Source organism: Cetorhinus maximus, chromosome 4 (genome assembly GCF_964194155.1).
Source record: "Cetorhinus maximus chromosome 4, sCetMax3.hap1.1, whole genome shotgun sequence".
NCBI classification, from domain to species: Eukaryota; Metazoa; Chordata; class Chondrichthyes; order Lamniformes; family Cetorhinidae; genus Cetorhinus; species Cetorhinus maximus.
Window position 1 is genome coordinate 156,804,675 of NC_135882.1, and position 22,870 is coordinate 156,827,544.

General features: G+C 46.7%; 1 protein-coding gene across 1 annotated transcript in view; it reads right to left on the minus strand.

Moving 5' to 3' along the window:
• The window catches only part of lama1 (laminin, alpha 1), a 327,154-nt gene that overhangs the window by 129,483 nt on the left and 174,801 nt on the right, over positions 1-22,870 (minus strand). The window contains exons 21-27 of the mRNA XM_078541251.1: positions 22,690-22,870; positions 21,069-21,205; positions 13,178-13,414; positions 11,866-12,009; positions 10,232-10,411; positions 7,306-7,491; positions 2,157-2,284 (exon numbers count right to left, since the gene is read on the minus strand). Of these exons, the coding sequence (XP_078397377.1) occupies positions 2,157-2,284; positions 7,306-7,491; positions 10,232-10,411; positions 11,866-12,009; positions 13,178-13,414; positions 21,069-21,205; positions 22,690-22,870 (1,193 nt within the window). The remainder of the gene's footprint in view (positions 1-2,156; positions 2,285-7,305; positions 7,492-10,231; positions 10,412-11,865; positions 12,010-13,177; positions 13,415-21,068; positions 21,206-22,689) is intronic.

Here is a 22,870-nt window from a genome sequence, read left to right on the forward strand (position 1 = left end):
CCTCCAAGCCCTCAGCATTTTCCTCACCGTGCCCCTCTTCTGACTCACCACTGGACTCATCCTCTGTGGTCTGTGCAGCTGCATCAAGATCCCCTTTCTCCAGTGGGTCCCCCCCTTGCCAGTGCCAGACTGTGGAGAGCGCAGCATGTAGCCACAATCAGTGATACCCGCTCTGGGGGTATTGCATTGCACCTCTGAACGGTCCAGATATCGGAAGCACATCTTGAGAAGGCCTATGGATCTCTCTACCACAGCCCTTGTGGAGGCAAGACTCCTATTGTAACGCTGCTCCGCCTCTGCTCTTGGGTGGCAGAGAGGCGTCATGAACCACCTTTTCAAGGGATAGCCCTTGCCTCCCAGCAGCCACCCATCTAGTCGGGCTGGAGCACTGAAGAACTTCGGCACCTGGGAGTGTCTCAGGATGTAAGCGTCATGGGAGCTTCCAGGGTACTTTGCACAGACTTGCAGAATCTACATCCTGTGATCACACACTATCTGCATGTTCATGGAGTGGAATCCTTTCCTATTGACAAAGGCACCCGGCTGACCTGCTGGCACCTTGTTGGTCACATTTGTGCAATCGATGGCACCCTGGATGAGGGAGAAGCCAGAAATCACTGTAAATTCTCTGGCTTGCTCAGCCTGGCTGACCTCGTCCATACGGAAATGAAGGAATATCAATACCCGCCTGAACAGAGCTTCTGTCACCACCTGGATGCAACTGTGGGCAGCTGATTGGGAGACTCCACACAGATCCCCCACTGAGCCCAGGAAAGAACCAGAGGCATAGAAGTTGAGGGCCACTGTGACCTTCAGAGCCACTGGCATGGGGTGTCCACCCACACAGTCAGAGCTGATCTCAGGCCCAATCATCTGACAAACAGAGGTCAAGCTCTCCCTTGAGAGGAGGAGCCTCCTTCGGACATATTGAGGTAGCTGCATCGCTGCCTGTAAACCCTGGCAGCAGGTTAGTGGCGTCTTCTGCGGCCCCTTCCACCTTGGACTACCTGCTGGCCCTCTGCCCCTTGTGCCTGCGCCTCTCCTCCCACAGGTCCCTCCCCTGGAAGCTGCATAGGGACACCTGGCCGCCTCTCCCTTCTGCCCCTTTCTTCCTCCTCAGAGGAGGTGTCTCCAGCGGAGAGCACAATCCCCATTCCCAGGGTAAGGGAGAAGGCGGTCTGATATTTGGAAACATCCACACAGTCCGAATCCTCAGGGGGCCTGGAAGACACCAATGAGTCCTGAAATAAAGCCTGGAAATGCTAAAAATGAAGCCCTGATCAGAGATTAAGCTGCCAAGTCTCAATAAGCCACCAGCAGCAAGTTATCTCCAAAACTCCTCACTACTCTCAGTTACAATGCTGCTGACCCTTTTTATCCCGCCCGTGGATGAGGTTTTGCAAACTGCCCGACTGCCCGTTTTGCCCATGCGACAAGCAAAAAAAAATCACACGGACAACGTTAAATTGCCGTCAATTGGGTTGTCAAGGTCCTTAACTGGCCTGTTAATTAATGATGGGCGCAGCTCTGACTCCCGTGCGTGTCCGCCCAGTGAACTACAAGGCCACCTCTGGAATTGTGCAAATTATAAGTCTTCAGGGAGCACCTCCATGTGAGGCGCCCTCACGGTCCCCACCTACAGGGGCAGGGTTCACCTCTCCTGTTGGGGTTGCCACCCGCCCAGAATGTGGGTCACTCCCCTTGGCACTCCCTGCAGTGCTGCCCATCCGACGTCCTTATTTGGTCGGGGCTTCCAGAGGTGGCCTTGTAATTGGTCACCTCCTCGAAAATCTCTTTCAGAGTCCCGCACGGCCACATTTAGGTTCCTGACCTGGAATTCGGCCTGGTGAAGGGATCAGGGCCCTGGCACTAAAATTCAGCCTAATGAACCATAAGTAATGCCCACAACAGCATTTTGCTTTAATCACGCAAGTGACAGTATCCATCTTTTCTCTTCACTTCACATCAAAAACCCACAACCACGGTTAAAAACCACAATATAGAAAATAGGATGCAATAGGAGGCCATGCAGCCCATCAAGTCCGCGCTGGCTCTCTGAAGAGCAATCCAATCAGTCCCATTCGCCTGCTCTATTCCCATGGCCCTGTAACTTTATTCATGCTTCTAATTCACCGTTAGCTAATTACATTCCTTACCTGCTCTGCTGGAGCCCAGTGCCATAGGAAGCTTTAATCAGGATGTACTCAATGTTGCTGAGCACTGACATGAAATCAGTACGTGTGACTGGTTTGTCAGAGACTGAATTGAAATACTTCCACTCGTGCTGTAAAAATGAAAGGGTATTAGAAACTTCAAACACTATTAACAGGAAGAGATCAAATAACGTTCAGCGCTCATCCCACCGATCACTGAAGAGCTTTCTATTCAAAGTGAAGCAGGTTCTTCTTTTGAAGGTTGTCATTATTAGACCATCAATTCTTTGACAAAGCTGAGCAAGGGTGGCCTGATGAGGTCTGCAACTGCATTCGAATTCAGGAGTATTTATAAAAGGTTGTTTCTGGCACCTCCTATTTTTAACCTCTCCCCCGCTCTCTTAAAGTTGATTATTATTTGCAACATGGCCATCAAACTGGAAAAGGGAAGTTCTGGCACACTCCATGGATTTCCTTTCCACCAAAGGGCAGTCAATTTACTACTGCCAGGTTTAAAACACCCCCTCCCCCCTGACGACGACCCCACCCTCACATCTGCTTTTCCCTTTTTAAGACTCGTGCTGGCATAACATTTCACAATCTTTCAACAGCTTGCTCAAACGGTTATTCTCTGTGTCTGTGCCTAGACAGGGGACTGTGAGCAGGCTAGTCGGCTGTGGGAAAGGGACACTTTGGCGAAACTTCGCCACGGCCTGACCAGACGTACGTACATGCACACATCCCGCTTTCCGACAGAGTTCTGAGAGAGTTATTAAAATGGGAAAGCTACAGCCACAGTACGTGGACGCTGACTCCAATCATACTGCCTATGCCTCCAACAGGGCAGACTTCACGCCGATTAGGATCAAACCCTGCCTGGACATTTGTGGCATGTGTAGCATCTATTTTATCTATAGAGCCAAAGGACAGGCTTGGATCAAATCTAAGCAGAGTTCTTTCATTTGTGGCTGCGCTGTGCCCCATGCTATAGTGATCAGTGTTGTACGAACTGGGTCCATTGACTTTATTACACCCAGTAGTTACACTCCTCATGCCCTGTATTTAATAGTGTTGAAATAAGTGTTCACAGATCAACACTTCAACATTTACGAGGCTCTTCTTCCAGCAATTAATTTTTGTACTGTGCATTATTTCTGACGTGAAATAGACTTTAATCCATAATATGGCCATTAATTTTGCTACATCTAAAACCTTTGATGTAGATCAAATGTTCCCTTTAAGGAGGAAAAAAAAAAATGCACTATTTAATCCAATGATAAACCACAGGAAAGGAGACTGTAAGGGCCTAACTGTTCCATGCTCATTAATTTGTGGATCGAAATGGCCTTTCTTCTTAGAGTAATTCATTCATATCACAACACAGAATGCAGCCGCCGGTTATGCGCTGGGGGTTCTCTGCAGCACTAACTTAAATGGGCACCATGTATTTTCGTGCTGGATCCCATTCAAACTGCAGTTTATCACTAGCTGGAACCAGAAAAAAAATAGAAAGTGTGAACAAAGCTTTTGTTAGAAAATGAAATGCAAGTAGCAATTTAAGAGGAGCTGTACCTCCGAAGAGATCTATCTAATTCTGCAAAAGCAACTTTCCTTTAAAATATGAAAAAAAAACCCACACATAGGGAATGCAATATATTAAATTCTAAAGAATGTTTCATTAATTACAAAAGACAGCAGGTAGAAGCGGAGAAGGGCAGGAAGCACAGGGCTAGGTATTGATCGGGCACATATTAACACTCTCAATCTGATACAATGATGAGCCACTCAAAACATGGCAGCTCCAACTGGAGGGCCAGATATAGGCCAGCACACTAAAAACATTGGCCAGGATATTTGGCAAAGTGGGGCTTCCCTTTCTTCCATCCGAGGAGTTGGTGGAGAACATATCCCCACCGATACTGCCTGCCCTGCAACCATTTAACCCTCCAACACGCATTGATTGGCTGGAGGCGAGACTTGCGCCCCTCACTCGGGGGGGAAGGCCCGCCTCAGAGATCTGCCGGCCAATCAGATGACCCATTCCCAATGCGTTTCTGGTAACTGGCCCCTCTATTTCCCATCTTTCAGAGCTGTCCACTTGCCCGATGATAATTTTAAGATCCTCATTGGGTGGTGCTTAGAATGTGCTAGGTTCAAATCAAGACTGGTATGTTTCCATTATTAGAAATGATTTTTACAGGGCCAAAAGGAGCATGAACACCCCTGTTAACATATCAAAAATCTTTACACCAACTGTCAGTTTCTCCACACCTGCCCTCCCATGATTGTACCCTCACCCTCCTGAATTTAGGCTCTGATGTCTGATGGAGCTCAATGGAGCAGTTGCTGAGTTTCGCATCCCCACTTTCAAAATGGCTTTGGGACTTGCCAAGGACATGTGTGGGCACCACAATTGCTCCACACACCATCCACTTATAATACAAATTGGCCCCTAGCTTGCTTTCTACGGTCGAGATGGAGAGGCAGGGGTGGGGGTTGGGGGGTGGGAGTTGGGTGGGGGTGGTGGTTTGTAGGGTGGGAGTGGAGTTGTGAGGGTGGAGGGGCAGTGGGGCAACAAGTCCTAGGCTCTTCCAGCACACAGAGAGAATTGCAGTAATGGAGATTTTGGCAGTAGTTCAAACTCAATGGGCACTGGGACTGCAGAGGCTTGGGGATATCAAAGTGTAACTTCTCAAGTCTGTCAGTCCTGGTAAGAGGTATGCCAGGTAGCTGGCAGCATTAGGGGCACATGTGCTGAGAACCACAGCCACCAGCTTGAAGTTCTGCCCCAATCTGTCTAGTGATCTCTCAATTTCAGAGTCACATCCCAGCACGGAATTCTCCTACTATGCACTTGTTAATGACCTTCAGGCCTGAATTCCGGTGGGCCAAACTTTATACCAGTGACACAAATTTGCAGTGCTGTGTAAGTGTATTTAGAGCTGGAAATTAGCTTGGCTGAAAAGATTCCCAGAGGGGCTTGGCGAAGTGGCATGGGGAGATTTGTGAGAATGGGTTGAACTGGGGGTTGGGCAGCTCTGGTCCTGGGGCCCCCAGGATTGGGGGGGGTCCATGAGAGCTGAAGAATGGGGTGAGGTGGTCAGAACAGGTCAGAGAGGCCCTGAAAAGGGGTCATAGCAGGTTGGCAGTGGTGCGGAGCAGTTTGAAGTGGATGACATGCCAGTGTGCTAGATCCAACACCAAGGTTAGACCTCACGTTCAAAACAGAAAGTGGTCCATTTTGTGGTTAAGCTTTAAGTAATTTCTTAAGCATTTTTATATGTCCCCTAAGCTATGAATGTTTTAATTTCCTAGCTGCTGTTGAGAGGCTGATGGGGAAAACTGACATTAAGCAACTTTCTTTTCCTGAGAAGGTATTTCAAGCTTTTGGACTGGTTCGCCTTCCCCTTTCTAAAAAATTCGCATCTGGCCAGGTTTCAATTAAATTTTGAATCACAATGAAGAAATGTGCACATTAGCCAGTCAGGCGGGAGATGTTTTAATTGAATTTCAATCCCAATGAAAAGAATTTGCATATTAGCAAATCAGGTGGAAAAAAAATTGAATTAAGATGGGGAATATGGTGATAAAGAAATTAGCACCAATTAGAAAGTGAGCTGAAGCAAGCCCCTTGAGTTGGACACGCGGAGGTCAACATGAGGAGGTCAAAAGAGTCGGGAGTTGGGAGAAATTTCTTTACACGGAGAGCTTTTAAAAATATGCGATAGTTTGCTACACTGAGTATTTGAGGCAAAGACCACTGTAACTCATGGGACTCAGGAGCAGGAGTAGATTATTCAGCCCCTCGAGCCTGCTCCGCCACTCAACAAGATCATGGCTAATCTGGTTACCGTCTCAGCTCCACTATGTTGTCTGTCCCCCACATAACCCTTGACTCCCTTGTCTATCAAAAATCTGTCTAATTCAGCCTTGACTAAATTCAATGACCCAGCCTGCACTGCTGTCTGGGGAAGATAATTCAACAGACTAACGACCATTTGAGAGAAAAAAAAGGTCTCATCTCCATCTGAAATGGTAGACCTCTTAGTCTTAATCTGTGTCCTCTGGCTCTTGTCTCTCCCACAAGAGGAAATATCCTCCCGGTATCTACCTAATCAAATCCCCTCAGGATCTTATATGTTTCAATAAGATCTTAACTCTTCAGGGAAAATTGGATAAATGTTAGAGCAGTGAAAGAGTCAGGCCTAAGGGAAGGGAGCTGGGAAATAGGATCAGTTTTGGATCGCTATATCGGTAGGAGCTGACACAAAAATGATGAGCAAAGAGCCAGCACAGGACACAAAGGGATGAAATTAGGCATGGGCTGTAACTCAACACGGAGAATGGTATCAGTTGCCTAAGGGGGGGAGGCAGTGGTGTAGTGGTATTGTCACTGGGCTAGCAATCCAGAGACCCAGGGGTAATGCTCTGGAGACCCAGGTTTGAAGCAGATAGTGGAACTTGAATTCAGTAAAAATCTGGAATTAAAAAAGTCTAACGATGGCCTGAAACCATTGTCAATTGTCATAAAAATCCACCTGGTTGACTAATAGCCTTTAGGGAAGGAAATCTGCTGTCCTTACCTGGTCTGGCCTACATGTGACTCCAGACCCACAGCAATGTGACTGACTCTTAAATGCTTTCTGAAATGGCCCTAGCAAGCCACTCAGTGGTATCAAAGTACAGAAAATTGGACCTACACCACATGGACTGCAGGTTCAAAAAAGGCAGCTCACCACCAGCTTCTCAAGGGTAATTAGGCATGGGTAATAAATGTTGGCCTAGCCAGTAATGCCCATGTCCCATGAGTGACAAAGCAAATAAGACCTGCCTGACATTCAACTTTATTGAAGTCAATGGAATTGATTATCAGGCCTATAAGGTGTGTCTGAAGCAAAGTTGCAGCCTCACCCATGTCCAATTTCACCCCCAATTAACAGCCTCCTTCTGTGCTGTGAACTTCTATGGAAATATTTACAGTAAAACTTTCACAATATTTAAAGTAAGTGATAGGTAGGTAGATGTGAAATGGCTTTCAATTACTTCTTATTTTCTAAAATGTGTCTTAATTTGCACCAATTAAAATGAAATGCAAGCAACGGTGATTAGAAAACAAGATCTGATAGTTTAACTCACTTGGTACCAGGCTTACCTCAGTCAGGTCTATCTCGTTTCTGCTTTGCTGTCCATTTGCGGGAGTCGGGATGTTCCTGTAAATTACCATTTTGCTGCTGTGACCTCCTTTCAGTAGGATCTGAGGTTCCAGGTTCAAGTTTCCAGAGCCGTCGTAAGCATAAAATGCTGCTACATATCTCAGTTTCCCTCCGTAAGCCAAAAGCTGTGGAGGAAGGAGTTTAACATCTCAAGGTCCTGTGAGGTTTAAGTTTGCAGGGTTTTTAAAATCGTGATCATTGTGGTAGTCCAGGGAGGCCTGTCTCTTTATCTTGCCCTTGCTTGATGTGGAGTTGTGCCCCTCAAGCTATATACATAACCAACTGTCTCGCTCTTATGGAGAGAGTTGCCTACGGTCCTTCATGAACTATGGCTAATTACCTAACACTGTACAGAGAACAAAGACAATATCATCGAAATTGCAAATGGGTCTGAGACAAGCCTGATATTAAGTTTGTGACACATTTACATTTACAAAATCCAGACAGATCTGAGTATTGTTTAAATGATGAAAAGCTAGGAACAGTGGAGATCCAGAGAGATTTAGGGATCACTAAAGCGTGGTAGTCGGGTACAAAATTAATCAAAAAGGCTAATGCAACATTCATCTTTACATCCAGAGGAATATAAATAGGAAGTTTCACTAGAGCCATAGGAAGCCCTGGTTAGATCACATGTGACTGTACGGTGTACAGTTCTAGATGCCTTACCTCGGAAAGGAGATATTGGCCTTGGAAGGAGTGCAGTGTGGATTCACGAGAATTTTGCCAGGGATCCAGCATTTAAGTTATGAGAGGTGATTATTTAAACTAGGCTTGCCTTCTCTGGGACGTAGAAGGTTATGGGGAGATTTGATTTGAGATTTTAGGGCTTTCAGCAGATTTGATAGGGTAGATAGAGAGAATTTTCCTCTGGTGCAGAGTCTAGGACAAGGAGGCATAACCTTAAAATCAGAACTAGGCAGTTCAGAAGAGAAGTTAGGGGCTGGATTTTACATTGAAGGAGAGCTCCCCAGGCCCCAGCCTAAATGTTGGGGACATGCTCACCTCCTTTTAGCTGGCTCACCCCGCTGAGATTTTTCGGGCTTGGCCCTTTAATTAGTATGAGACGGGACTCCTGTATGTCTCCAGGAGGAAGTCCTGCCTCATAGAGCTGCCGGCCAATCAGAGGCCAGTAGCTTTGCACACCAGCAGTGGTCATTGCCAGTACTGCAGGTAGGTCAAGGATGTGGTGTTCAGTGATGGACCCAGACATTCCTGTGAGTCCAAGATCTCACTGCGACCAGCTAACAGGTCTCAGTGAGGGTCGGGGGTGGGGGGGGTTGGGGCAGGGGTAAAGGAGGCACTCCCCCATCACTGACCAGCAGCCTACAGGGTTAAACCTGCCCGGCTGCATGTTGGGTGCAGGCCTCTCCCACCACCCTTTATATCAGAGTGGCAGCGGGATGAAGCCCTAAATTGGGCATTAATTGCCCGCTTAAGGGCCTCAATTGGGCCACAGGTGGGTGACCCACCTGTACCTCCACACCTCTCGTAAAATCGCAGTGGGGGTGGGGCAGGCCAACAGCATGGCGTCCTAATTTACTGGTCCGTCTGCCTGCTTTCCCGCCCGTGGGTAACCTGTAAAATGAACCCCAGGAAACACTTCTTCACACAGTGGGTGGCAGAAGCATGGAACTTGCTCCCGCAAAAGAAAGCAGCAAAAACCCAGCTCAATTAATCATTTTAGATCTGATACCAATAGATTTTTGCCAATGGTCGTTAGTGAAGATTGACCAGAAGAACGGACAGGAGGAGATGATTGGGAAGGAGCTGGGTGATCAGGAAAGAGATGTACGATCGGGAGGACGGTGGGTGATTGGGACGGAGAGTGATGATTGTGTGGGTCTTTGGCACTGCAGTGAATAAGGGGGGAGCACTCATCCACCTCACAGCTCTACACTCAGCTAAGTGCTTTTTAAAGAACTTACTGTTTTGGTGGTGGCCCCAGTACTTCCCTTTAAGGACCACTCATTGGGCTGAACTTTTAGCTGGTATAAAGATAGTTATGGGCATGGAAGGAGCAACCTGTCCGACTGTTAATCAGCCTGCAAATCCTTTCACCCCTTTCCACTATGCCCGAAAGAACAGTCTGAATATTCGGAAACAATGCCTCTATATAATTATTGAAGCAAGGGTAGATTGTTTTATTGGTTAACTTTTATAGCTCTTATGTAGCAGTACAGCTGCGCTCAGAGCAGAATTTCTTTTAACAATCGCCTATAAAACTGTGAGTACTTTATAATTCACATTAATCTGGATGAACGGCAAATGTCCACGACCTCTTCGGCAGTGATGCTCCTGAAGAAGCCATGTCTCCGACTCCTCGATTAACAGTTTATCCATCCTGACACGTAACATAGCTTGAACTTCACACATCTGTCCACAGATGTGTAATGTGCTCTGTTAGCCTAAAACACAGGCTGAGACCTCAATGGCAGCAATGTATATCTCCCATTGGCAAAGCTATGGTTCTTGGACAAAGGATAAAACTACTTGGCAAGGTGGGTTTCTCCACCTCCAGGAGCATGTAAGTCATTTTGTTAACTTCATAGCACTGCGTCCAGAATAAAAAAAACAAAACGCTGCCACTTAAAAGGGAGTAAAGTTCTCTCTCTACGTGAAAATATCAGTCTTCTTGTTATTTGCTAATTGTTTTGCTAATACACTGACTTTTAGGCCCTTTGTTGCAGAATGCTAGGAGCAGGAGTAGGCCATTTGGCCCTTCCAGCCTGATCCACCATTCTATAAGATGACGGCTGATCTTGCTGTGGTTGCAAATCCACTTTCCTGTCTGCCCCCCATAACCCTGGACTCCCTTCAGGAACTTGTTCACCTTGGTATTCAGTGCGCACCTGCTTTTCTTACCTTATCTCTTGTGAACTGGGCAGGTAGTGACCAGTAATACGGCTCTGTTTGGAGGTGCCTCTGTACTAGTGCAGCATCCAGCAAGGTCTCTGGGGGCTGAGAGAAGACGCCCTCTGTTGTACCAGTCAGATTGCCTTGGTTGACGACATGCATTATCAGCTGGTCGGGAGTCAGGGTCAGCTACATAGACACAGATGTAATGTCATCCAATGTTGAGCATAACTAGTATTACTAATTATTATTATTTTTCACATTGCAGGTCCTGGTATTTTCGGTATTCTTTTCATAAGCCATTGCTACATCTGCAGCTACAATAAGTGATGAACCAAGCTTATCCACTGCAATCTAAAATGATATTTCACTGGCTACTGTGAAATCACTTCATTTGTAATGTCACAGCTAATTATCTGATTTTGCGGCATCTTATTCAGCTTGACTATTTAAGTGATAAAAATTAAGCAATATTTCCAAAAATTAAATAGTTTCTTGCTAAAAAGCAAGACCTACAGATTTATTTTTAATAATGGCATTTACATTTCATGGTCAAGAATGATCTATACAGCTCATGTATCTCTGAGTACCTCAACAGCACCTTCCAAACCCGTAACCTCTATCACCTAGAAGGAGAAGGGCAGCAGAAACATGGGAACACTGCCACCTGCAAGTTCCCCTCCAAGCCACACACCACCCTAACTTGGAAATATTTTGTCGTTCCTTCACTGTCGCTGGGTCAAAGTCCTGGAACTCCCTTCCTAACAGCACTGTGGGTATACCTACACCACAGGGACTGCAGCGGTTCAAGAAGGCAGCTCACTACAACCTTCTCAAGGGTAATTAGGGGTGGGCAATAAATGCTGGCCTAGCCAGCAACGCCCACATCCTGTGAAAGAATAACAAAAAAAACTTACCACTTCACCCATACATACCACTGAACTGTAAGTATCTATTTCACAGCTTTTCAAACTTCGTGAGTTTAAAAAATTCATTCTTGAGTGTGGATATCACTGGCAAGGCTGGCATTTATTGTCCATCCCTAACTGCCCTTAAGAAGGTGGTGGTGAGCTGCCTTCTTGAACCGCTGCAGCCCTTGAGGTGTAGGTACACCCACAATACTTATTTTTTCTGTTGCTCTTTGACACAACACAGTGGCTTGCTAGGCCATTTCAGAGGGTAGTTAATCATCGACATATTGCTGTGGATCTGGAGTCACATGGAGGGGAGACCAGTAAGGTCAGCAGATTTCTTCCCCTGAAGGACATTTCAGTGAACTGAATGGATTTTTACGACAATTCAGTGGTTCCATGATCATTATTAATGAGACTAGCATTTTATTCCAGCTTTATTAATTAATTGAATTTAAATGCCCTCGCTCCCATGGTGGGATTCAAACTCATGTCTCTGGAAAAGCTGGTCCAGTAACAATACCACTATAATACGCAAGACCAAGACCTCATCCCTTTTTACTTTTTCAGTCCATCAATTGGACCCTAGTGAATGCTTATAAACTTATCATTAATTTTAAAGAGTCAATATGTTTAAATTTTCTATAGGGATAAAATTTTAAAATCCTCTTCTGCCTGAGAGGTGTTTTGCACTGGTCTACCTCTAGTTGTAGGTTATGAAGGTATTCTTACTGGAATCCTGACCAATCCTTGGAGCTCTGAGCAGGAATTAGACACTCCAGAGCAGTAGCAACGGCTGCAGCCAGCTGGGTGTTGGAGACTGAGAGCAAATGATCCAGGTTTGCATTCATTGCAACGAGCGCCAGAAACACTTTCCTGAAAGGAGGGTATATGGTTTCATTATTTACAGCAACATTCAGAATTACAGAGCGCACATTGCGATTAGAAGGTGTTTGGTTTAAAAAAAACTATCGCAAGCTTAGTTAATTATTCTACTGGTTTCCACTCCACTGCTGCATACATTAACAAATATGAATGAAGATTAACATTGAGGATTGAAAGGGGCCGATGAAGAACCTGGGTTTTAAAAGCTTGTAGAGTATAATAGGAGGTGACAACTAGCAGAGTTAGTCTGATTGGCTAAGATGAAGAGGGGTGGGAGTTGGCTTGTGTGGCGCATAAACAAGACAGACCAGATGGGCAGAATGGCCTGTTTCTGTGCTGTGTAATACATGAAGCTTGAGGTGCTGGGTAAAATAAATACAAGAAGACGCAATGCAGCTCGATTTTCAGTAAGGAAGCGGGAAAGAGGAACAGATTGCCAAATAAAGAATTTAAGCACTTGGACTATATCAGGAGTGTCATTTCTTTGCAAAACTCCTTCCAAAACAAGTGCTTTATAAAGAATATGAAAAATAGATTTTTGTTTGAACAAGAAGTTACGAATAGATTACATACTTTGAACATATCCAATTGCTGGTGCCCTAATCTTGCCAGTTCAGGCATCTTTTTGTCACCAAGAATGATGGGGACCCTGCTGCCACCTGAGGCTCATGACTGGAGCTCGACAGACTCCCGCACTAATGTTCCGTCATCTGCCGAGTGAGAGCCAGACCTCTCATCGGCAACAACACAGCAAGATTTGGGAAGTTCCAACTCCAGCTCCATAGGGCAGTGGGATACACCTGGCCGTCACCTCCACAGCTTCACCTGTACGTCAGCAAGGAATAGGTGGGACAATTCGGGTCCCCACCAACAACTGATGAGTTCCCTATCTCAGTTAAGCATCTGGCAATGTTCTCTAAAAATCAGAGGCCAGCTCATTCTGCGCCTATCCTGCGGCGGGGCGGGGTGGGGGGTGTGCGGAGGAGGGCAGGGTAAATGTGAAAGAACACATTATCAGAAAGTTTGGAGATAAGTTATTTCCTGCTTCTCTTGAGAAACACATGATGCTAAAGAATCTAAAGAATATGAGAAAATTAGAACTGCGGAATCTGCGTTAGTAATTCTCATTTAAGGATACTGTATATCAGTGATAACATACCTTACAGGGACAAAGCCCTGTGTGTTCTTCACAGCTGCAAACTCCTTGGGTCAGGTCACATTTATCAGGTCTGGTACCACTGGGATCGCAATTACAGGCAATGCATTGCGGGTAGTCCCTGTAGCCAATAGCACACTTGTTGCATTTTTCTCCACTGAACTCTTCTTTGCAAAGGCAGTGACCGCTTGTTCCGTCACACTGAAGACCAACGGAACCGACTTCACTGCAGTTACAAGGCTGCACAAAACAGAAAAAATAAATTTTGGGTATCTATGAGGGGTCCTGGGTTCCGCACCTCAGGAAGGGTATACTGGTCTTAGAAGGAAGGCAGAGTAGATTTACTAAAATGATACCCAGGGTGGAATCGTCGCAGATTTGCACTAATTGAGGTAGCGGGCAGGAAAAAGGACATTTTACCCGCTGGCTGCAATGATGGGTTTTTGCACCACATCGTCCCAATCGCCCCTCATTAATCATGCATTCCCAGGAAACACACCATTTTGCTGCTGGGCGGCCTCTGTTTCGCCCGCCACGCTGTCACCTCGCTGCTTCCTCACGCCGGGCGCCATGTTTAAAGTACAGCCATGCACACACCTCTCAGTGCTTCCAGCCCAGGACTCAGGACTGCTGCATGGAAGACACGACACCGAAAGGCAAAACGACTGCACCCGATTCAGTGACGCGTCCCTGGAACACCTTCTGGATGCCGTGGAGGCCCACCGTGATGTCCTCTGTCCCCGCTCTGGGTGAAGACCAGCAAGCAAGGTCAACAATCCAGCATGGGAGGCAGTGGCAGCGGTGGTCAGCGCCAACGCTCTGTAAAAGAGGACAGCTACCCAGTGCAGGAAGAGGACGAATGGCCTCATCCATTCCGCCAGGGTAAGTTACTCTTCTCAATACTCAACTCACAAACCCATCACTCAGCCACAGGGATCGCACACCTCAAGGGACAACACCACCAACTCTCACACACACCCTCACATCTCCATCAGGCTCATATCCTCTGGAGGTCGCATCCTCATCCCGTCCATGGCTCCACTCACCACACAAACATTCCACGCAGTGCCATGTGTCCTGCTCACACTCTCTCCATCTGTTTTCATGCAGAAGAAGCTGGTTCACAACAGCAGGGAGAGGTCCCAGGCCAGTGATGGAGTGGCCCACATTAGGCCCCTCACTCACTTTGAGGAGCTTGTCATCGTACTGACTGGTGAGGGTGTGGACTGTGCCTTTGGCAGCGGTGAGGTCAGCGAAGAACACCCACATGGGGATCCTCCACCCCTCTCGCAATGTAACTGTGAGTGAGCCACGGGCCAACTGGCATAGGGTAAATAAAGTCAAGGAGTTAAATGCGTGGCTCAAAGATTGGTGTGGGAGGAAAGGGTTTCAGTTCATGGGGCACTGGCACCAATACTGGGGCAGAAGGGAGCTGGGACAGGCTTCACTTGAACCGTGCTGGGACCAGTGTCCTGACGAATCGATTAACTAGGGCTGTAGAGGGGGATTTAAACTAAATAGAGGGGGGAAGGGTTCTGGAGAAGGGATACAAAGGCTTACAAAACAAAAGGATATGGCAGCATTGCAGAGCAGCTGCTTAGGTATTGATACCCAGAGTGTGACAGGAAGGGACAGGGTGTATAAACATAAAAAAAAAGCAGCAAATAGGGTCAAAGGGAGGAAAAATGGTAAAAAGGCAAAATTAATGGCTCTTTACTGAAATGCACATAGCATTCAGAACAAAATAAATGAATTAACAACACAAATAGAGGTTAACAGGTATGACCTTATAGCCGTTATGGAGGCATGGGACAGGGTTTGTCAGTCGGTGTGCGGGGATGGGCCCGACACGCCAATGTGTAAAATGACACGCCCACCGATACGTAAATGGTCTATTCAGGCCATTAACGAAGTGATTGAGTTAATTGTTAAAGCTGCCTATCCAACCTTAAGGTTGGCAGGCAGGTGAAAAGGCCAAGCGCCTTCGTGTTTTTTAGGAAACCTCATTCACGAGCGGGATAAGGTTTCCTAAACTTTTTATTAATTTAATTTAAAAATGTTCCTACAATCACATGAAGGGACATGTTTAAATAATTTTTACTCCATGCATTTAATATTTTCAATAGCGATTCAATCTCCCTGAGGCAGCTCCGTGCTAAAGCGCACCTTCGCGCGCATGCGTGCTGGCCCTGACCCTCTCTCCTCCCCCCGCCCGCACAGGTAGCGCTACGCTACTGCTTCCGTCTTACGCTGTGCGAGCCTTAATTGGCCTGCCCACGTAAAATGGCGGTGCGGAGCTGATTGCGGGTGGTGATCGGCTCCACACCCGCCCCCTGCCGTTCCCGCTGGGCCCGCTTGCCACCTGAAAAATTCGGGCCATGGTTACAAGGAGATCAAAGTTGAGGATTAACATTCAGGGGTATGTGACTTTTCGAAAGGACAGTCAGGAGGGAAAGGGTGGTGGGGTAGCTTTGTTAGTACGAGATGGAATAAGTACAATAGCAAGAAATGATCCTGGGTTGGAAAATGTAGAATCCACATGTGTGGAAGTAAGAGATAACAAGGGGAAGAAGATACTAGTGAGAGTAGTCTACAGGCCTCTTAACAGTAGCTATACTGTAGGACAGAGAATAAATCAAGTGATAATAAGGGCATGTAAAAAAGGCAGTACATTAATCATGGGTGACTTTAATCTTCATGTAGACTGTGAAAATCAAACTGTCAGAGGTAGCCACGAGCAAAGATTAATGTTAAGACAGGGGATTGGGAAGTTTTAAAAACCAACAAAAGATGACCAAAAAAGATGGAGAAAATAAACTTTTTGAGGGTAAACCAGCAAGTAATATAAAAATGGACAGTAAGAGCTTCTTTAAATATGTCGAGAGGAAGCGAAAAGCCAAAGTGAACATAGGTCCCTTAGAGAATGAGGCTGGGGAAATAAAAATGGGGGACCAGGAAATGGCAGAGGAGCTGAATAAATATTTTGCATCAGTCTTCACGGTAGAAGACGCTAACAGCATTCCAAAAATACTAAATAATCAAGGCACAAAAGTGGGGGAGGAAATAAATACAATAACTATCACCTGAGAAAAAGTACCAGGGAAACTAATGGGACTAAAGGTCGATAAGTCCCCTGGAGCTGATGGGTTGCATCCTAGGATATTAAAGGAAGTAGCTACAGAGATAGTGGATGTACTGGCAGTAATCTTCCAAGAATCCTTAGATTCTGGAAAAGTCCCAGAGGATTGGAAAACTGCCAATGTAGCACCCTTATTCAAAAAGGGAGGGGGGCAAAAAACAGGTAACTATAGGCCAGTTAGCTTAACATCCTTCATTGGGAAAATGTTAGAGTCTGTTATAAAGGATGTAATAGCCGAACATTTAGAAATACATAATACAATCAAAGAGAGTCAACATGTCTTCATGAAGGGGAAATCATGCCTGACATATTTATTAGAATTCTTTGATGAGGTAACAAGCAGGATACTCAAAAGGGAACCAGTAGATGTAATGCATTTGGATTTCCAAGATGAAGCTACTTAGTAAAATAAGACCCCATGGTGTTGGGGGTAGTATACAAGCATGGAAAGAGGATTGGCTAACTAACGGAAGACAGAGTTGGGATAAGGGGGGGAATTTTCAGGACAGCAATCTGTTACTAGTGGAGTGTCACAGGGATCAGTGCTGGATCGCCAAGTTTGCGGATGGCACAAAAATAGGTGGGAAGGCAAGTGGTGAGGATGACACAAAGAGTCTACAGAGGGATATAGACAGGTTAAGTGAGTGGGCAAAAACTTGGCAGGTGGAATATAATGTGGGAAAACGTGAGGTTATGCACTTTGGCAGGAAGAATAGAGGAGCTGAATATTATTTAAATAGAGAAAGGCTGCAGAAAGCTCCAGGACAGAGGGATTTGGGGGTCCTTGTGCATGAATCACAAAAAGCTAGCATGCAAGTTCAGCAGGTAATAAGGAAGGCAAATGGAATGCTGGTCTTTATTTCAAAGGGAATGGAGTATAAAAATAGGGAAGTCTTGATAAAACTACACAAGGCACTAGTTAGACCACACCTGGAATATTGTGAACAGTTTTTGTCCCCTTATCTAAGGAAAGATATACTGGCATTGGAGGCAGTCCAGAGAAGGTTCACTAGGTTGATCCCGGTTATGGAGGGATTTTCTTATGAGGAGAGGTTGAGTAGGTTGGGCCTGTACTCATTGGAGTTTAGAAAAATGAGAGGCAACCTTATTGAAACATATAAGATTCTTAGGGGGCTTGACAGGGTAGATGCTGAGAGGTTGTTTCCCCTTGTTGGAGAGTCTAGGACCAGAGGGCATAATCTCAGAGTAAGGGGTCCTCCATTTAAGACAGAGATGAGGAGGAATTTCTTCTCTCAGCAGGTAGTTAATCTGTGGAATTCTTTACCGTAAAGGGCTGTAGAGGCTGGGTCATTAAGTATATTCAAGGCTGAGATAGACAGATTTTTAATCAGTAAGGGAATTAAGGGTTATGGGGAAAAGGCAGGAAAGTGGAGGTGAGGATTATCAGATCAGCCATGATCTCATTGAATGGCGGAGCAGAGTCGATGGGCCGAATGACCTACTTCTGCTCCTATGTCTTATGGCACAGGTGTTAATCACTTGTACACACTATTCACTATTCTCAATAAACTCCCAAGAATATCTCACTGCCTATGGCTCCTTGTTCTGATGAGAAGTGTTCTTGTCACTCAGATGTGAAACTTTTCTGCACAAGATAAAGGCAGGTGCCTCATTCCAGGGCCTCTTCTCTGTGCAGCCTGTGGACTAAAGTGATGGTCCAGCCTCACACTCCCTGTAAATATTACCGCGCCTCAGCAGTGCTTGTTATTGCTGCCATAATGTAATGGGCAGGCGCCACACAGTTCTCCCATTCTCTCTGTGTGCTCTCAGCACCTTTAAGGTGGAGCTGGCCCCCATCTCTTCAGCATCTATGACCACTGATGCTGCGGTCCTGAAGGGGTCAGGTGGTGAAGGTGGACAAAAGCTCAGATGCTTCTAAAGTTTCATGGCTGTGTCTCTATGATAAGACTCTGATCACAGAGCGCAAGTGAGTTGCCCTCGGCCAGACAGGAGTCAGACATTCTCAGAGGTTGTGTGAAGATCAATGAAGTGTCCTTACTGCATGTCATTATCATCCTCCTGCAATCACGCGACTATTAGGGCCTCCACTGTGTCTCCACGACAGGAGCCTTATCACAGAGGGTCTTTGTCCTGCCATAAACCAGACTGGAGTCAAACGTTCACAGGTGCAATGTTAGGATCTACAGGATCACCTCACTGCATGTCATCATCATCCTCCACAAATCTAGCAGCTACGAGGGCCTCCGAGCACGCCTGCCTGTTCTAGCCAGTGCGAGAGCTTCATCCCTGGCATTGTCGCCTCCAAGGATCTCCTCAACCTCGTGCCCATCGGCGTCCTCCTCATCGGAGGAGACCTCCAGTTCCTCCTCAGCCAACTCGTCTCCCATTGCTGCGTCAAGTTGTAAAGGGCGCAGCAGGCAACGACGATTCACAACACCCTCTGCGGACTGTATTGCAGGGCCCCACCAGACCAGTCCAGGCACCAGAGCCTCATTTCAGCATCCTGATGGTCTGCTCCACCAAGTTGCGAGCTGCAGCATGAGCCTCATTATAGCGTTGCTCTACTGCAGTCTGAGGCCGCCGCATGGGTGTCATCAGCCACATCCTCTTCGGGTAGCCCTTGTCCCCAAGGAGCCAACCCTGCAGCTTGTGTGGACCCTGTAAGGCTTCAGGGGTCTGTGACTGACTGAGAATATAGGAGTTGTGTACACTCCCTAGAAACTGCAGATCTGCAGGATGCGTTTCTGGTGGTCACACCAGCTGCACATTTAGCAAATGGAACCCCTTGCAGTTGATGTAGTTCACCGTGCGTTTCGATGGAGATCTGAGTGCCACATGAGTGCAGTTGATCATACCCTGAATCTGTGTGAAACCCGAGATCTGGGCGAATCCAATTGGTCTTGCATCCTGGCTGTCCTGGTCCCGAGCGAAATGCACAAAGTTGTGTGCACTTGCAAAGATGGCGTCTGTGACCTCATGGATGCATTTGTGGGTGGAGGCTTGTGAGATCCCACAGAGGTCACCTGTGGAACCCTGAAAGGAGCCACTGGCATAAAAGTTGAGCACCGCAGTTATCTTCACAGCCACTGGTAGTGGATGCCCTCCATGTCCCTGTGACGCCAAGTCCTGCAGTAACTGGCAGATGTGACCGACCAGTTCCCTAGACATGCGCAGTCTGTGGCAACACTGGTTCTCGGTCATCTGCAGGAATGAAAGGCGGCGTCTATGGATCCTTCGGCGGAAGCCCCAGCCGCCTTTTCTTCCTGAGGTTGCTGCTCCTGCCTCTGTGCAGCCAGGATCCTCAATCACGCTCTCCTCCTTCGGCCTTCGCTCTCTGTAGGCCATCAGGCATACAGCAAGTTCACCAGGCTCCATGATCCTGAGGTACTCCTTGCAGGATGAAAGAGAGTGGTTAGCATGGGTGTACTATGGAGTTTTCCTGGTTAAGTGTGAAGGCCCCTTAATGCTTCCCGGAGAGTGCTGGCCACCACTTGGATGGCCAGAGATTAGTGCGCAGCATGGCTGCCCGAAACCCCACCCACCTCCGCCCCAGTCCACCTGACAGATTGGCGACAGCTTTGCCCATTGGACTGCATGCTGTGCTCTCAGCTCAGGCACAGGCATTCTCCTAACCCACACTGCAAGGCTGCACTGTTAGCTTGAACTATGGGGGAGACTGGTCCAAACCCAGATGCTGACATTGCAAGGGGCCTGTGACTGCTCCATGGGCAGCTTTAGTGAGAAGATTGTACAACGTGTGCAGTTGTCCAACTGTTCTGCTGTTCACTAAAGTGCTCATGACTTTTCAATCTGTGCTGGGGGTGGGGGTGAAAAGCTCTGGAGCACTAGGTGGCATTTTGATGCCTCTGTGTTGCTTGATTGCACAGATAAGCTAGAATCCCAACTCCAGTCATATCAATGGGCTGCACTTGAACTGTCTCAGTTGCAGAGGAATGGTCACTTTATACAGGTCTCCCTAATGCGTGGCCACTTCCCTCACCCACCCTACTCCCCACCCTGAATGCTCATGCACCATATTCAATGGCTGGGCTGTCCTTGCCCACCCCCCCACCACCCACTCCCCCCACCTACAGGATGCCTCAATAGCTGGGCTGCCCTTAACCTCGACCCCCCCAAACGCCCCTCAAGCTCAAAGTCCAACAGACGTCCCTCGCAAGCGCTGCACAATGTTACTGTGTACTCACCTCCGAGCTCCCCTCAAAGTGAAGGCCGCCAAGTGCACACCTTTTATGTGCTGTTGTGAAACACGTCGGTGTGCTTTCCCGCTGATATGGACGGACGATCCAGCGAGGGAGGAGGGGGGAGATGGTTCTGGCGGGCTGCCCTAATAATGATATGCTGATGTATTACAATGAGGTTCCCGATGTCCGATGGCGGGAAATGGGGCCTTCCTTCGGCGGTCTGAGCGGACAATCGCCAACTGGTTTCATGCCGTTGTGAAATCAAACACGCCATATTGTCCATTCACACCACTGAACACGCCCGATGCCGGTGGGCATGGAAAATTACACCTCTAGTTTCTAATCATTATCAGCTTCTTCAATCTGAGCAGTTCAGTCTGCACAGGTGCCAACAACCGATTCTAAATGGGCCGTTTCATTTCGTCATTCACGCATGCCTGAGGGAACTAATAATTGATAATATCTACTGATAGCCATTGTCAAAGATCAAAAGGGTCATAAAGGTCGTACTTCTGAAAAGAGGATCACAAGAACAGCAAGTGAAGCCACGCCTTGTTGCTGTTTACTATACCTTGCATCCACTTTCAGGGTCATGACCCCAGTAGTTGGCCTCACAGCGTTCACATCTGGCCCCCTCAGTGTGTGGTGGGCAGATACACTGGCCAGAGTCCTCTGCACAGTTGTTCTGTGTGTGGGCACAGTCGCAAGCTGCAGCAAAAAACACATTGAGATTCTGTAGGAGGGTTGTTCCACTCTGCATTTGTCAAAAATATTCATTAAACGTATTATACTTCACCATCCAGCACTAAATTCTGCGTGACCACTTATTTTCTGAGGAATTATACTATCTAGTGCAACAATATTCAGCACCATTAGTCCATAAATTGTGCTGTACAGTATTATTACATGAAAGTTTAATGTATGCATATCGAATTTTTCTGTCTGATGTGGTAACACGGCATTAGTGTCTTTATTTGAATAGGTATTAACCAGCTTAATTTAAATGATTTAATGCCTTTGTTAATATAGAGCAATTTCATAAGAACGAACTAAGCTTTTGTACAATAATGCTACACAGCCAGTTTTAGCTTGTCTGTTAGAAGAAAACCAACCAAGCTCATCTGATGATGCAATGATAAGAGGCACTGACTGATGTTGCAATGAACCATCCAGGTTTATAAACCCTGAGAAAGAAAGACTTGCATTCATAAAGCAACTTTCACAGCCACCAGATGTCTCAAAGCCCTTTACAGCAAATGGAGCAGTACTGAAATGTAGTCACTGCTATAATGTGGGAAAAGCGACAACCGGTTGGCACACAACAAGCTCCCACAAACAGCAACGTGATAATGACCCAGATGTTTTTCTGATGTCAGATAAATATTGGCCAGGGGCCCGGAATCACTCCTAGGCTCTTCTTCAAAATAGCGCCGGGGATCTTTAATGTCCACCCGAGAGGGCAGGCGGTTTAATGCCTCACCCAAAAAACAGCGCCACGGGCAGTACAGCAATCCTGCAGTACTGCATGGGAGTGTTAGCCTTGATAGTGTTTCTTTCAACCCATAACCTCTGACTCAGAGACAAGAGTGCTACTAACTGAACTGAGGCCGGCACAGAACCCTAGGCTATATTGTGTTACCTAAGGCTTCAATGCCCCCAGTCTCGAAAAGAAATCAGCCAGTGTGTCAGCTCCTGATCATTCTCCCCCTGCAACCTTATTGGAAAGCTCTTGCGTATATCAAGTGAGGACAAGGTTGGTCTCATGTTTGATGGGCTGTAGAGTGGAACAGTCTAACTGACACCAGGCTCACACAGTAAAAAAAGTGGAAGCTTCTGTGAGATACTACAGTGAAAGCAGCTACAAGGGAATTGTACTCCAGCAACAGAGGAGAAAGGGACAAAATTGAAAAAAGAGCCAAGAAAATTAGATCAATTGGCTTTCAATTACTTGGCTTCTCTTTATGTGAGAATCTGCTCTGTGTTGCAGACAGGGAGTACACATTCCCATGCTTTGTAGATAACTATACAGAGTGTATTTGGAGGTTTATACTCAATACTGTTATATTGATACCACCTCAGAGGTCGATATTGCTTTTTTTAAATCAAGCTATGCAATCACAGTTGCTACTGAAAAGGGTGTTTACAAAGTATCGATTTCAAGGTGCACTTGTAAAAGTAGTGTAAACACTTACGTGTGCAGCCACCATCCTGGAATCCATAAAAACCGTGTGCGCAGTGGTCACACTTCTCTCCGCTCACCCCTGGCAAACAGCGACACTGCCCGTCATCGCTACAGTCCTCAGAGATGGAGCCCAATTGGCTGCAGTTGCAGGGAAGGCAGCCCAGTCCAGTGCTCAAGCCAAAATACCCATG